This window comes from Solea senegalensis, linkage group LG11, assembly GCF_019176455.1.
Source record: "Solea senegalensis isolate Sse05_10M linkage group LG11, IFAPA_SoseM_1, whole genome shotgun sequence".
Classification (NCBI taxonomy): domain Eukaryota; kingdom Metazoa; phylum Chordata; class Actinopteri; order Pleuronectiformes; family Soleidae; genus Solea; species Solea senegalensis.
The window spans coordinates 5872600-5887920 of record NC_058031.1 but is presented as its reverse complement, the minus strand read 5'-3'; the positions used below and the strand labels follow the sequence as shown (position 1 = coordinate 5887920).

The 15321-nt window shown below is 41.1% G+C and overlaps 1 protein-coding gene across 11 annotated transcripts in view; it reads right to left on the bottom strand.

Annotated features, from left to right (window-relative positions):
• Nucleotides 1-14876, bottom strand: part of rap1gapa (RAP1 GTPase activating protein a) — a 44922-nt gene extending 30046 nt beyond the window's left edge. For 4 of the 11 annotated variants that reach the window (XM_044037957.1, XM_044037941.1, XM_044037946.1 and 1 more), the window contains exons 1-2: nt 14731-14872; nt 3777-3812 (exon numbers count right to left, since the gene is read on the bottom strand). In XM_044037957.1, coding sequence (XP_043893892.1) covers nt 3777-3812; nt 14731-14774 — 80 coding nt within the window. In that variant the 5' untranslated portion in view covers nt 14775-14872. Of the gene's footprint in view, nt 1-1669; nt 1812-2236; nt 2806-3776; nt 3813-14730 lie in introns of those variants that run through there. The other 7 variants (XM_044037940.1, XM_044037945.1, XM_044037948.1 and 4 more) reach the window with 5 other exon arrangements.
• Nucleotides 14877-15321: the final 445 nt, after the last annotated feature.

Sequence of the window (15321 nt, the reverse complement as noted above, 5' to 3'; positions counted from 1 at the left end):
GGGAATCCAGTGTTTCTTATCAAGACACAAAAAACTAGTTTCACTTGAAGGCGGCAGCACACGACTGTGCAGTCAAATACAGAATGATAAATAATGAAATATCTCCAGGACCTGATGCACGAGGAGACTTCTTGATTGGTTCTCAACAGCTAACACCTCCCTCGACGGTGGGCCACATTCAGTATGCATTAAAAGGTAAGGTGCAGCAGGTGTTTCTGAATAAAGCATGATCTCCTCCCTGCTTGCTTGTCTCCCACAATTTTTCAGTGTCCAGTTTTCCTTGGAAACCTTGGCCCCCAGGGGAAATCACAGTAATGCAGATGTGGCTTTTGAGCAGACAAGGAGGACACCGAGGGATCATTTTGTCCTCCACTGTGTTTGAAATAAGAGCCGCGGGTGCATTCAGCAGCAGCAGCAGCAGCAGCATTATACACAGATTTTTGATCAGGCGAGAATGTCCTACCCTTTGGTTAAAGAGCAGGACGTGAAGAGATACTGGTCTCAACCATCTTTTGTGTGACGGGACAAGTAAAAACATTCCTCAATGGACATCCTCAAATTCACACACAAGGATTTACCCTCAAACACCTGTCTTTTATACCATAAGACGTTACAGCTGCAAAGAAAAGCTGTAAGAACAACTTTGCCAGAGGAAAGCTGCAATAATCAGATAAAGTCGAAGTAGTGTCAAAAGTTCCCCGACAGTCGTCTCAACCCTCGACAGTCTGCTGTCATCTGAGCTACCGCGTTTTTATTTTTACGACAACTTGTGCCTGTGCTCGGTGATGGATGACACGTTAGGATTTTGGATTATTCAGACAAGTAGAACCAGGGGCGAGCTTGTCACTCTGCTGCTATATTTAGTCAGACAGCAGGAGACTCGCCGAGAGACAGTCTCGTCTGAGCCGCTTTGACGGCCCCGCTCTCCCCATAATGTCCACTTTTCCAGACAACGTTGACATACACAGATGAGTGTGCACGGGCAAAGTGACACCAGGGCCGCGCAGGCTCTGCTGATGCAGAGTGACATCTCATGGGAAATCAGTGAACACAAACAGAGGAGGGTTTACAGTGACACCTCATACAGTAGGTGGTAATGGAAACAAGCTGGACAAAAAGTATGCCTAGAATTTTAAGAGCTTTATGAAAATTAAATGAGCAACTGAATCACAAAGTGTGTATATTTTGAATTAGATTTGTTATTATTATTACTTTGTATTTCTTATAGTTTGATTACTTGTTTGATTTATTTAACTGAGTAAATTAAATTAATTATAGTCCTTTATCAGTCCCGCAGGGGAAATTCCTTCACTGCAGCGCCAAGGGAGCAATGGGGGTTGGGGTCAAAGAGAGACCTGGTGAGGACTTGAACTGGCAAGCCAAGTAATATAATATAATATAATATAATATAATATAATATAATATAATATAATATAATACAATACAATACAATACAATACAATATAATATAATATAATATAATATAATATAATATAATATCTCTATCAGAGATGCAGCTTTTACAAAATATTTCTGGCTCTTTTTTTAAACTAATTAAAAAACCAAAAAACATGCAGGATGTAGGTCAACATCTATAGCCTGGATTCTTCCTTTGCTGGATGACAAAAACAAATAGCACACACCATATGGGTGTTTCACAACAGCTCACCTGTGCTGCATGTAGGTTGAGTGAGCTCAGGCATGATGAAAACAGTGGGATCAGTGGCCAGGTTGTATTAAAGAATGAGCAGGACGCTAATCAATGGACAGGCTGCTCCAGTAATCCAACAATAATCCATCACGCTCCAGAGACTGAGAGGCAGAGAGCACTTTGTGTCTGGATATATGTATGTTTGTATGTGAGGCAGCGGGAGGAGGAGGGGGGAGGGTCTTACACAACATCTTAGTAAAAACCATTATCCACACTAGCCCCACACTCTCCCATTTCCTCTCATCATGGGAGCTTAGGAAGACAGGATTACATCCAATTAGAGGCAGGCCTCCCTCAGAGAGAGCACAGGGTTTTTTATTGTGTTTGACCCACAGTGATGATCATTTTGCACTTAATCAAGGACAAGAGTTGAGCTGAGGGATCAAAAGCAAACAATTGCTGAAACTGAAGACGTGACACAGGTTAGGCGCCATCGCTAATATGAGCGGTGTATTGTCTCCAAATCTTTAAGCACATGCAGGCATCATCCACACCATCTCAAAGCAGATTAAAAAAGAAACTCACCAGAACTTTCTTGGCCTTCCGATGCGAAAAGGTGAGCACGGCATTTTGCTCTCGGGTTGTTTTGCTCTTGGAAATTTTTGCTACGTTGTAATTTCTAAGATTTTGCCTTGTGCTCTGCAGGTCTTTAATGTAAAGTCATCTTAATGTAGTGAAACATCTGCAGTTTGCCTGCTTTTGTATCCTAACACCACAAAGTCACAAAGGCTAGGAATGATTTCCTGTGAGGAACAAGTGTGACTCTGCAAAAACACCATATGCATTTTGTTTTGCAGATACCGCACTAAAACGTTCTCTTCCCTTTTATTCCAGTCACATCCCCTCACTTCCTTCATCCCTTATCTTCCTCTTTACACACACACAAACACACAGTTCTCTCATCTCCTGTGCTGTTATTATCTCCTTCAAATCCTCTTCTTTATTTCCCGGCACGGTCCCTCGGCTTCTCCTTTAGTACGAGGTTGCAGTTTGTTGCAGTGCAGTAGAACGATAGTCAGTCTGAAGCCTCTGCAAACAAGCCCAGCCACTGCAGAGGAACGCAGGCCTCGTCGCTGAGAAAAATCCTCCTGTATCTGAGTAACGGCGCGGTGATGCTGCAGCGGTGCACTGTTTAGCAGTCAGACAGCGATAGTTCAGGGCCAGACATTTATGCCACTGCTCCTAAATCTATCAGACCCAGAGCGGTGTATCCGCAGAGGCGGGAGGCGTGCATGCTCACCTCTCTGCCTGTCTCCTCATGCCACACAGCAGTACTTCATTCCTGCCAGCACTGCAGAGATGGCAGGATGAGCCAGGTACATGGCTCCACAGTGCTGCCCATCTGCTGGAGCCTTTTAGTGGTTCATTCATCTTACTTACACTCTACTCTCTGAGGCCAGTCTGAACATCAATCCAGAACGCTAAAAGCCTCACGAACTGTAATCGATTGTATTCATTAAATGAGGGACTAATAGCTTATCGTTTCCATGATAATCACGTGTCTTTAGTCTCAAAAAAGTACTGTTCTCTTATACTCGATTTGGTGATATATCGTCGTGCAATACGATAATCGATGCGTAGATGGCTCCTTATGGTGGCGCCGCTCAAATGAATGAAGACAACTTGGGTGGAGATTAGCTGGCTGCAGAAGAGGGAGTTTACAGCGGGAGGGAGAGGGAGTTTTTGTTCTCAACGTTGTGAATAAACGTGAAAAAGTTTTGTTTTCTTCAGTTAGACAGATGTTGTGATGTATCGAATGTCTTGCAATGTATTGATTATCACAGAATCCTTGTATCGTGATATTATTGGTATCGTGGACCATGTATCGTATCGCATCGCATACCTTGTGATTCCCACCCCTACATTATGATGTAAACACACCGACTTGATGAGGTTTCATTGCTGGTTCTTTGCTTGTTTGTCAGTGGGATTCCACAGACATTACAGACCAGATTTCCATGGAATCTCGGTGTAGGTCTGGGGTAACCGGCCTTGTTGAAGATGTACACTCAATCTAGTTTACCTTGTTCAAAATGACAAAAAGAGGAGAAACAGAATTACTCACCATATGCTTCGAGCTTTTGAAAATGTCTTGTCCACCCTGAAAAAATAAACACATAAACACAGAGACTATTAAAAAACAGTTTCTCAGACACAAATACAATTGACTTCAAGCTTTTTAAAAACATGATCAATCTTAGTGCAAAAGTCTCATTTGCACATGCATGTGTGAATAGTGCAGAGAAACAATGATGAGATGAGAGAGCGCTGGGTTACCCTGAAATAACTCCTGCCATCTGTTGAAGTCGCATGTCCAAGGATGAAATGATGATTACTAGCCTGGAGTTTCCTGAGACAAAATTAATCTTGCCCTGGTTTGAATCTGCAGTAAGAGGCTCATTCCTCACTGACAGTCAAGAATAAACTATCATCTGTCCTTAAGTTACAAGAGCAGACAGATGATGCAGCATTTGCAACTAATCAGGTGAGAGTGCAGGGTCCAGCGTCTGCCAACAGGTGGCACTGTGTGAGCAGGGGACACAGCAGTGTCATGTCTGGCAGGTGGAAATCAACACAAACAGCAAAGTTTCACCTCTGCTCCATCAACTATGACAGCTTTGCATAATGATATTTAGTCCAGGAAGGAACAAACAAGAGGCACCAAATACCTTCACAGTGATAGTGAGAACTTGGCAACAGGACACAAATACTATGAATACTATTATTAAAATATGCAATTGTTTCTATAGAATTTAAAAGGTATCTTAACTACCAGGTAAGTAAGGTAACAAGCCACATTGCTAAACTATAATATGCCTTTGTAGAGATTATCATATTTTACATGAATATTATTTATTTTAGTGCCTCTTGTTATATTAGATATTAGATATAAGCCGTATCGCTGACATAACACACTTAACTTAAACTTAAACTTAAACTTAAACTTAAACGTAAATCAGTAAGTAGGATCAACCAACTCTTGCTGTATGCTACTAGTTTATTTAAATGTATTCCAATCTTGGTTTGTTAACTTCATAACTTCAAACTCCGTCAGAGCTGCAAAATGAATTGACCAAATTAACAAATGAGTAGAACCCCTGTAAATGCTTCATTTTAAATGACACAGCAAAACCTTGAGGGTCAAAACACTTCTGGAAGAATATGTCACGAGAAAGAAGTAGGGATGTGAATCGGTATCGGTCAGTATCAGTATCGGTCCGATACCGGTCAGAATCACTGGATCGGATATCGGACAGATAATGTAAAATGTAAAATCCGATACAGTCCAAAACTCCTATATCACATGCTTCACTATGCACAGATGGTAAAACTGTAAATAAAAATCAGCAAAAGCATTTTAGCTGAGTCATGTTTGGGCTGTTTATTTCCTCTTTCTGGGAGAACAATATTTGTTACACAGTTGGAGAATTATGACTCAGCACAAATGTGTTGTTAACAGCTTCATAGTTGCAACAACTGTATCTGAATTATATCGGTGTCAGTATCGTCCCGTCCCTACAGAGAAGGTTAGGAGATCATCAAAGTGGATTCAATTCACCTTAAAGCAAACATGGATGTCTGAATCCAGCTGCGTAGTAAATGCATCCAGTAGTTGCAAAGACATTTCACTACAACACGTCGAAAATGACCACCTGCTGATCGTCACAAAGAAAAAGGTCACCTGGGGTGTTATGATTCATTCTCCTGGGATCCACGGATGCTATTTAATCTAACAGGTGTTGAGATATTTCAGTCAGAACTGACGCACGCTGCCGTTTTAGCCACAGAGACATGAGTCAGGCTACAGAAGGAGCCTCTGTTTCCATTCATATGATCAGTATTTATATAGTTTTGATAGCTACTCAAAGCCGCTTTACTGCACAGTTTTGACGCATCCACACGCACACTCACACAGCACATCTACTGTAATTGCAGTGCCTTTTCTTTTTCCTCCATCACATCTCATAAACTGTGCCGACGCAGACATCAGGGACAGCTCAGTGTCCCGCACGTGGACTGCAGGAGCCTAGGTTTTCATTCATACAATCCCCAAATGTCACTGATTCTGAGAAATGACAGAACGGATGAGGACCAACAGTAAAAAAGAAAATGACTGCACTCACTTCTTCTTTTGTTGTTGAGACATTCTCAAGAGATAAATGAAAGTTAATTATTGCTTCCTCCTTCTGTGAAATCTGTGAGAGGAAACAGACCCCGGAGGTGGAATTACGAAGCAACAGACTCATTCTGTAACAGTAGGTTGTCGCCTGATATTGAGATGGATATTTGGGTGTGGTATCTCAATTCCACCGCCAGTGTTGATTTCAGCGAGCCTGACTGATGTGCAGATAAATCAGCGCTCTATCTTAAGTGGAATGCATACTGGGCCTTGGGAGGGAGCCAAAATACTTATGGGCCGCCTGGTGTCTTGCAACGCTGAGTGTGAGAAGGTGAAAGCGGTGTTCACATCACTGAGAATAACATTCTCTAAAGCTCATCCTGTGTTGCTCACCCACTCTCAGGTTTCATAGAATTCCCATGAAATTAAATCACCCGGGGTGTGTCAGCATGATTGAATAAAAACTGGAATTCCAAAAACAATAAAGGACGTTTGCAGTAAGACAGCAGCCACCAGGACAGAGCATTCTTACCAACAAACTGGGACAAAATGTGCTCAATATTATTAAATAAACACTTAATATTGTACTTAAATCTTGCTACAAGCTAAAGAAGTGCACATATACTGTTAAGGTGTAAGAAAAATGAATGATTTCCACTCACTTACTTTAGAATATATAATAATTTTTAAGCACATGTATTTCGACTGGAGAGAGTTTGTTTTTTTTGAAGATTATATTTTTATTTCTTCTCCAGGTTCTCTGGTTTCCTCTCACAGCCCAAACACATGCAGATTTGGGGATTAGGCAAATTGGACACTAAGAGTGAGAGTGGATGGTTGTTTGTCTCTATGTTGTCCTGTCATAGACTGCCGACCTGTCCAGGGTCAGCTGGGTTTTGCACCAGCGCACCACACGACCCTCATGTGGAGGATAAAACGGTAGAAGATGAATGAATGAATTTCATTTTGCATTTACAATGTTACAAAAAAAGTCAGTCATATGCTCAAAAATCATTAAAATACTACATGTCTCCCTTCTCCTACCAATGGGAAACCTAACCTAACTCTTCCCTAAGGAAAACACATTCCATTACTTTAGCGACGCAAACCTGGATCTGGACCTGGACCTGGACAGAAGCAGAAAAGCTAACAACAGCGAGTTGAGTTAAAGCTCTCAGTCTTATCCCCAAGACTAAGGATATTCTGTGACAGAATAACGGTTGGAGCGGACAAAAGTGGGCTCCAACAAATGTGCTCGTGCTAATGCATTTGTGTGCAGTGACTCATATTTGGACAGGAACAACAGTTGTGCGCTGCCTTGTTGTTTTATTTATGTATTTATTTATTGTGACATTCAAGAACAACTGGTGCACTTACAGACGCGGCGCGGCATGAGGGAGACTTGCAGTTCAGTTTGTGGTCGACAAATCGTTTTTCATGCTTCCTCCGACACTCTCAAATAGGTTTTGAGTACTAGCTGCCGGTTTCCATGGAAACAATCACCAGCACTAGAACAGGAGGCAAAGGGTGGGTCTCAGTCCTAAGAATCCTAAGTCATTCCCATGTTAGCAGCCATGACACACAACAATTAGTTTATTCAGCTGAGTCTGACATCATGTGCAGTAATTCCCCCGTCCCTGATCAACTTTAAAACTATGTTCCCAACTTCAGCTGCGGTCTGTGATATATGTTAAGTCAGCAACACTGCTCACGGCAAATAGGTCAGCAGACAGAGCAGTGGAGTCATCTTGAAGCAAACAGGTTTGTTGTTCACACAGAAACTCTATATCTGAAATCTAAGAAGAACTAAATGAATTCAAGATAACCCTGATGGAGACCAACACACCCTTCGACCAAATTATCTTGGGACTATGTCTGAAAGATGACTTAGAGCAGCCGTTCAATGGTTCTGTGTGTGTGTTTTATTTCAAAACACTAAATAAAGTAAATAGACTCCAGAATAGCCCTCTCACATTAACATCCATTACGGAAAATGGGATATCATGCATGTATGTGCAAGTACAAGGCCACCGCTGTACGTCCACGTATCACGAGATGAGTTTTAAATGAGGGCCATTTATAATATCTAATGTGGTGAAATGAATGTTAAGAATACCGTCCAAGAACTCAGCTTGCACAGACATTATTTCTCTTCCCTCGGGCTACAATAAATTTTGGTTGAGTCATGGTCAGTGTTACACCCAGTTCACCCAGCGCGAGTGAAAAACTCCCACTGAGAACAAAATCCTCTGGAGTCACAGAGTTTGGGTTTAATGGTCTCCAAATAAAACACGGGGGAAAAAAATCATCTGTGACCTTCCTTTTTAAGATATAATATAATATTGATTCACTGCTGAAGCACAACATCCCCGATGTTTATTTCACTCGATTCAAAACATTGCATCCATCCATCTTCTACCGCTTTATCCTCCACATGAGGGTCATGGGGGGGTTCACTGGTGCCAATCCCAGCTGACAGGGCGAAAGGCGGGGTCACTACAGCATAACCAAAATAAACATTATTGATTTCCATAGCATTAAAACCAGTGAACCTGAGCTGCATGAATATAATTTGGCCTCAGGTTGCATCGGAGGCTGCTTCCTCAGCTGACGTTGTCTGATCCGCTGCAGTTTCAGTTGCATTTCAACACTTTTCTTCTCATGGTTAAAAGTTTTATCATGTAGTTCTTTAATTCACTCACTTCTCTCTCTCTGCGGGACGCTTTTTTGTCACACTTGCGGTTGTCCACATGTGACCGGTTCAACAAGTCTAAAAGGAGTTTTGAGCAGTGGTTAATGTGAAGTTAGGGGATTTAAAAAAAACAAAAAAACAAAAACCAATTAAACATCATTCTGTGTGAGACATAAGAAAATGTCACTGCACTCTAGCAGACTATAAGTTGTCCAGATGTTTCATAATGTCAACCTGCCCCGTGGTCGCTACAGGAAAGGTCAGAAGGTCATCCCCTCAGAATTTCATCCTCTGAGGAACACAAGAGTCTCCATCCATCATTTAATTTTCCAGATCAGGATAGTGTACCAGCTGAACCAGCAAGAAAAGTTGATGCCAGGAGGAATACATGATGAGATCTATGTATTCTTTATAAGGTCACATTAATGCCAACATATAAAAACATCTCCACCTACATCTGACTCTTAAATAAGCCATTCAGAAAGCACCGGACAGTGTCCGAAAATAGAGCCACAAAGAGACAAACAAGGCCTTGAGCAATGAACAATCTCTCTATAAATACTGTTCAGGGTAGCAATAAATAACCGTGTCAAACAATACTGAACGTGACCTGATGTACTGTAGCGAGTATCCTGTATGTCAAACCAGTATGGGCTGAATAGGCTCTATTGACACAGAAATGAGCATAAAGTGGCTGACTGTTCTCATTTCGCCATGGTACAGTAAGACACTGTATGAACACACACACATACACTGCATTGATTTCCATTCATTTGGACAGCCTCAACAAAGTGCTATCCCTAACTTTTACCGTGACTAGTTAATGCCCAATGCCAAGGTCTGACTGTACAATGTTTTGGTCTGACTCATTAGGTCAGGGGTCTCAAACATCTGATGAGCATCTAGTCTGGTCAGTAGGGGGCCAGTCAAGAAAATAAGTCTTTTTTTGGGGGGGGAGGGTGGGCAAGTATTCAGTAGGAGGGGGCAATATGAGCTCCACATTATATCACAATATTCCATCATGACATCACAATGATAGATATTTCAAAATAAAAGTGTGAGAACAGAGGCATATAAGAATGTGCAGTATAAAGTGCCTATAGGCCATCTGATAAAAAATAAAATCTATTTTCATTTTCACCAACTATTTAAACACACCTGAGCAAAAACGAGTAGAATTTTTTTGAAATCAAATTGAATTTGTGGAATTTGTTAACACGTCACAGTGATTCATTTTAAATATGCAATTTAAAATTAATCTTAACTCAACAAGTAGATGGAATAATGCATTTTGTAACGCCTGAAGATGTGACCCATAAACACACATGTCCATATACGGAGCTGTGTATAATTACGAAGGGTGCACCTGCGGCACGGATCTGTGTTGTGTGAGCACTAAGGGTTAACAATATATTTATGAGGCAAAATTAATCTATTACTTGAAAAAAACATACACTCCATGAGACATTTGCATTAGGTGATAAATGGGCTGTAAATTTGTGCCGTGACGTGAATGACGCACACGACAGACTAGACGATGGTACACGACCCCACCAATCATCACAGCCGATGTGTTGACGTTAAGAGGAGCAGCCCCTCTGGCTGCTGACACACAGAAAGACGACCATAAACTAACACTGGCGTCTAAAGCGGTGTGAATTACACCTGCTGTGTTGGATTGCGAGCGGAGAACAGGTTACAATGTCAATCCCTCAAAGAGAACTTGAGGTGGATTCGTCGCTTCTCTTGTGCTTCACCCTTTAGTTTGTTTACACTTGTTACAAATGCACGTGTGCAGCTTGGTCAACATCACTGATGTGACAACATGTCATTGAAAAACAAACATGTAGGACATTCTGTTGGTCCAAGGTCTGTCAGATCAGAGAATAATCGTGCTTAAACGTGTAGTCTGACCTTGGCGTGACCCCAGCCTTAAGCAAACCTAACTTAAACCTGAATCAGAGACTCAGAAATGAGATTCTGCCTCATGAGGACAAAAGCCTAAAAAATATAATGATAAACTGATGTTGTGATTATTGTGCATTAATCAAATAAAGAACTGTGACTGAACATGTCATGGTAAAAGCTGGGCAAACATGCAATGACAATGTACTGTATATCACAATATAGAGGTTGATTATGTATCACAATAACGTTTACGTCGTGTTCAAACACATTTTGAGACATGACGCATAATTGCTGTGACCGTTATATCTCAGATGTGTTTCAGTGTTTAACAAGTTTCGGTTGTTTTCTGTCCAAAAAGACAAAAAAAGACAAAAACCTAACAGTGGACTGGTTTCACTCAGTAGATGCAGTGTGGTGGCTGTTTGATTTTGTTCAGGGTGGATATTGCAGTGGGAATAAAGGACTTTTTCTAAATGTTTTTACAGGCCAGTCAGACTGCATAGCGTCTGCCTGATGACAGTAACTGAAAGAAGTGATGGATATAACTCGGTCATTAGTCATCTGACATTTATCTTGGTAATTATTGATATTGGTCGACTTATTTGAAAGATTTTGCCCATATCTCCCTCATTATCCGTCGTGGATCGTTTTAACCACGTTATTTTGACAATGTGATGTAAGGACGTGGTTACAGTGACAGTATTAGTGTCTGCACTCTCATAGCAAACTTACAGAGAGACCTGTTGACAGACTTAGATAAGTCAGTGATTGACTGGGACTTGTTTGTTTGATAAAAAAAAAAAAAAAGAAAAAAAAATCAGGAGTGCATCAAGATAAACATGTTTTGGAAAATAGTTTTAGAGAATGGAAAAAAGAGCAGGCTCAGGTGATCTGCTCATATATATTCGTACACATGCTGATAAAATCTACAGTAGTCAAACATCTAAGTTTGTGTATTTTAAAAGAGAAAAAAACTCATTCACAATACCATCTTAAAGCAGGCCAAGGCTGGTCATGTGGAGCACAGTGGAACAAAACATACTATAATAATAAAAACAATCGCTTAATATTCTTCTATTATTCTTTCATCAGGGCTAAATTAAGTTAATGATAGGAAGCCCTTGGACATTAGATAATTAACTGCAGCTGATCAAGTCGCTCGCTCCTCTTCTTCGCCGATACACCTCCATTGTGAATGTGAATGTCAGAGTAAATATGCACGGTGAACTGACTGAGTAAACAATGAAGAGCCCTCCTGTTGCCCTACATCTCCGGTTTGTTTTTGCCCCTGCCCTTGGAAAGGTACTTGAATAGCCTCCTCCTCTCAAGTAGCCCTGCCTTCTAGTGTACTCGCCTTTTGTCATGCAAACCTCTGCTCTGTGCACAATAAGACACGAGATACTCAAAAATTGAATCAACAAAGACCTCCCCCTTTCTTTTCAGGAGTGACAAAACACTTTTTCATTATGGTACATCTAATGACACAAAAACAAGCTAGAGGATCCTTTACTCTGATAAATTCACACAATGTTATTGTCTTCAGAGTTTTGTCTTGGGGGTGGGGGGGTCATTTTCAAATCAGCTGACCAGAGAACCAAACACCAGTGTGGGTATTTCCACGCTGCTGTTTTTTGAACAGGACTGACACAAATTCTTCATCCTATGGAAGAACAACTATACACTCAGCCATTGTTCAGGCTGCCTGAAGGCCTTGTCACTGAGCTTACTGAGAAAACATTCAGCAAACAAGTCACAGCTTTGTGTTCATTTGATAATTTAATGGACCGTGAGGTGAACGCCACCGTAAGCTACGGAGCACACAAACAGGAATACAGTGTAAACTTGCTACGATATACACTGTATGTCTCATGTGACAACAGGCATGTGTCGCCAGTTTCTTCTTTAATTAGCTGGAGCACTTAAGAGACTTGACAATAAGAGGATATGAAAGCTTTGTGTTGCGACATCGTGGTCAGTCGACGGAGGAATTACAGCATTCAGCATAAAAATATCCCGCCAGTAATAGTGAAAAAGAAAACTGCAGCTCTATTCATGTCCGATGCCAAAATTAAAAGGCATGTGCCAAAGAAAGACCAAAAGGCCTGTGTTTACTCCAGTGAATACCAATAGGACACAGCGGGCGGAGTGTATTACAGGTCACCTGCTGATGTGAGCGATCAGACTGACCTATCCAAATGCCAAGTACAAAGTGGAAAAGAGAAAACAGAAAAGTACATTGTTTGCATCACATATAAGGACATGGTTCCCTCTTGAGATTAACCCTCTCATTTTTCAACTCCTCAACTCCTTTATGACATTATTCATTTAGTCATCGTTCATTCACTGCTTTATCCTCCAATCACAGCCGACATAGGGCGAAAGCTGAGGTTGCAGCCTGGACAGGTCACCAGTCCATCACAGGGCGTGAACTATGCAATTAACCATAAAGTCACGTTCACCCATTAGATGCTGATCATCATGCTGTATTTCTATCCCACTTTGCACGGAGCATCTGGAACAAAAACAATTTCCCCCCGGGGATTAATAAAGTATTCTTAATCTGATTCTGATTCTGATAGATCTGCTCGTGCAAAATCGACCCACGTTTCCCAATTATTTTTCTATTTTTTTTAGTACGGGTACAATTGTTTAAAGATCAATTTTCTTTAACATGTCATATATATATATATATATATATATATATATATATATATATATATATATATATATATATATACATATATATATACATATATATATATAAATATACATATATATATAAATAAAAAGATGCTGATTCTGATCTGCATATACAGTCTGCGCATAGTGAATCCCTAAATTTAATTAGGACTTCACATTCCTAACACATTCGTAAATCTAATACAATACACAATTGTAATATTTCAGCTTGAGATAATGTGTCTGGTCTAGGTATAGATAGTAAAGGTATAGTGATGATGAACAACACTTTCTCCTCTGGGCTTTGTTGACAGCCTCACAACAAAATATGTAGCATCACAGGAGGCTTTGACCAATCAGATCCAGAGAGGACACTTCTATTGGTTTTTCCCACACATCAATTTTGCATATAGATCCCTTCCAGTTTTAACAACTTACTATTCTGCAAATAAACAAAAAAAGAAAAACAGTGACAGCAATGAAATGCATGTCAATATTGGCTAAGAGTTTCAGAGATTGAAAGATTACTTTCCTAGACCTAATGTTTGAAGACATCTGCAAAGTGCTACAGGAGGAGGTGGATTCACTCAAAACAGAAATCCAGCTGGCAACAGCAACTGCACGGCACTCGCTGCATTAGAGGTGATTCAGCGGACTTCCACTAATCGGACGCTCAGAATGCCTGTTGCACATGTGAAGTGTATCAGACCATCATTCGTGCCACATCTTTTGTACTAAATAATGCACATTTTTCCAGAACATTGTCAAAAAAATAAAAAATCAAGGACCAACAATAATATTATGGTTTCTCTGAATGCAGTTATACCAAAAAGGCATGTGCATTAAGTCTTCAAGAGCCACTGGACCAACAACTCACATACACTGGTTTGAATAACGATATTACAATTGTTCCACAGTCCACTCTAGCTTTAAATAACATCTCTGTTAGCTATTAGCTAATGGTGAAGCTACCTTCACCTTTTGACCATTTTTGTTTGTTTAAAAAAAAAATTGTGCTTTGCTGACTGCGTGTCTGCTGCTCAGTATCTGTGTAGTCTGAAGTGAGACACTCAAATACAGACTAAAACAGCACTCAGCTGTGCAGCACACGGACTTAACTGTCGACAGAATGCACATAAATGTACACAAATAAAGCACACACAAGCAGTGTATACATTTTGTGTATGTAGCTCACCTTCAACCTTCCATCACCTCTGTCCAAGTCTCACTCTGACTTTCCTGTAACCTGAATCTAATTTAACTTTTCTCTCCGGTCATACCGTCATCAGATCTTGTTTACACTCCTACACCCGATACCTCGGGCATAACTGTACAGAATATAACCCCCGTATTGATTCACCATCAAGCAGCAACTGCATCATAACAGCATGTGTTTACACATTAGAGCCACAGAAATATCTCACCAAAGAAAGACATGCAAGACAAAAAGCTGTTCCGACCAATCCAACAGCAGACGTGCAGGCACAGAATCTGCACAGTCATCAATCAGAGAGACACACACTCACACACCAACACACACACACATGCTCAGATTTTTACAAACATGAGTGAAGAGGCTCCTTTGTTGTGTGAATTATCATTAGGGAATGAATTCCTTACCCTCCATAGGCTCCGAAAGTGAAACTCCTCTTTCTCTGCGGCATACCGGCTAATGGATAGCAGTGAGTCAGTCAACTCAGAGCTCTGAATGGAGCCAGCACTTGTGTCACTTACGCTGACTGAGCATGTGTGTGAATGTGTGTGTTTGTATGCTAGTTTTCCTGCTGTATGAGTTCCACTCCCCCAGCCTTGGCTAACGTGCCCTGCCCCTTCCTGACTCACATGCCTCCTCCACAGACAGGGGAGAGAAACGACAAGAGGATGAGGGGAGGATGCAAAGACGGGGAAGAGGAGAGAGGGGAGGGGGCTGGAGCGAGGGGCTGCTCACCATGCCAATCTCCCCCGGAGGAATCGAAAGTGTGGTGGCAGCCGATCTCACACGCAGGATGGATCCTCGCTCTCAAGCATCAAGTTCATTGTGAACACACACTGCCATGTGTTGCCCTTAAAATTTACCGTAATCCATCATCCAAACAGCACTGTTACATTCTCGGTTACATTTTCTTTTTTTTGAACGGCTAGAGGCAAAACACAGACAATTATCTTGGAACAAGTCTTGCGACACTAGTTGTCACTGGAAGACAGCTGGTC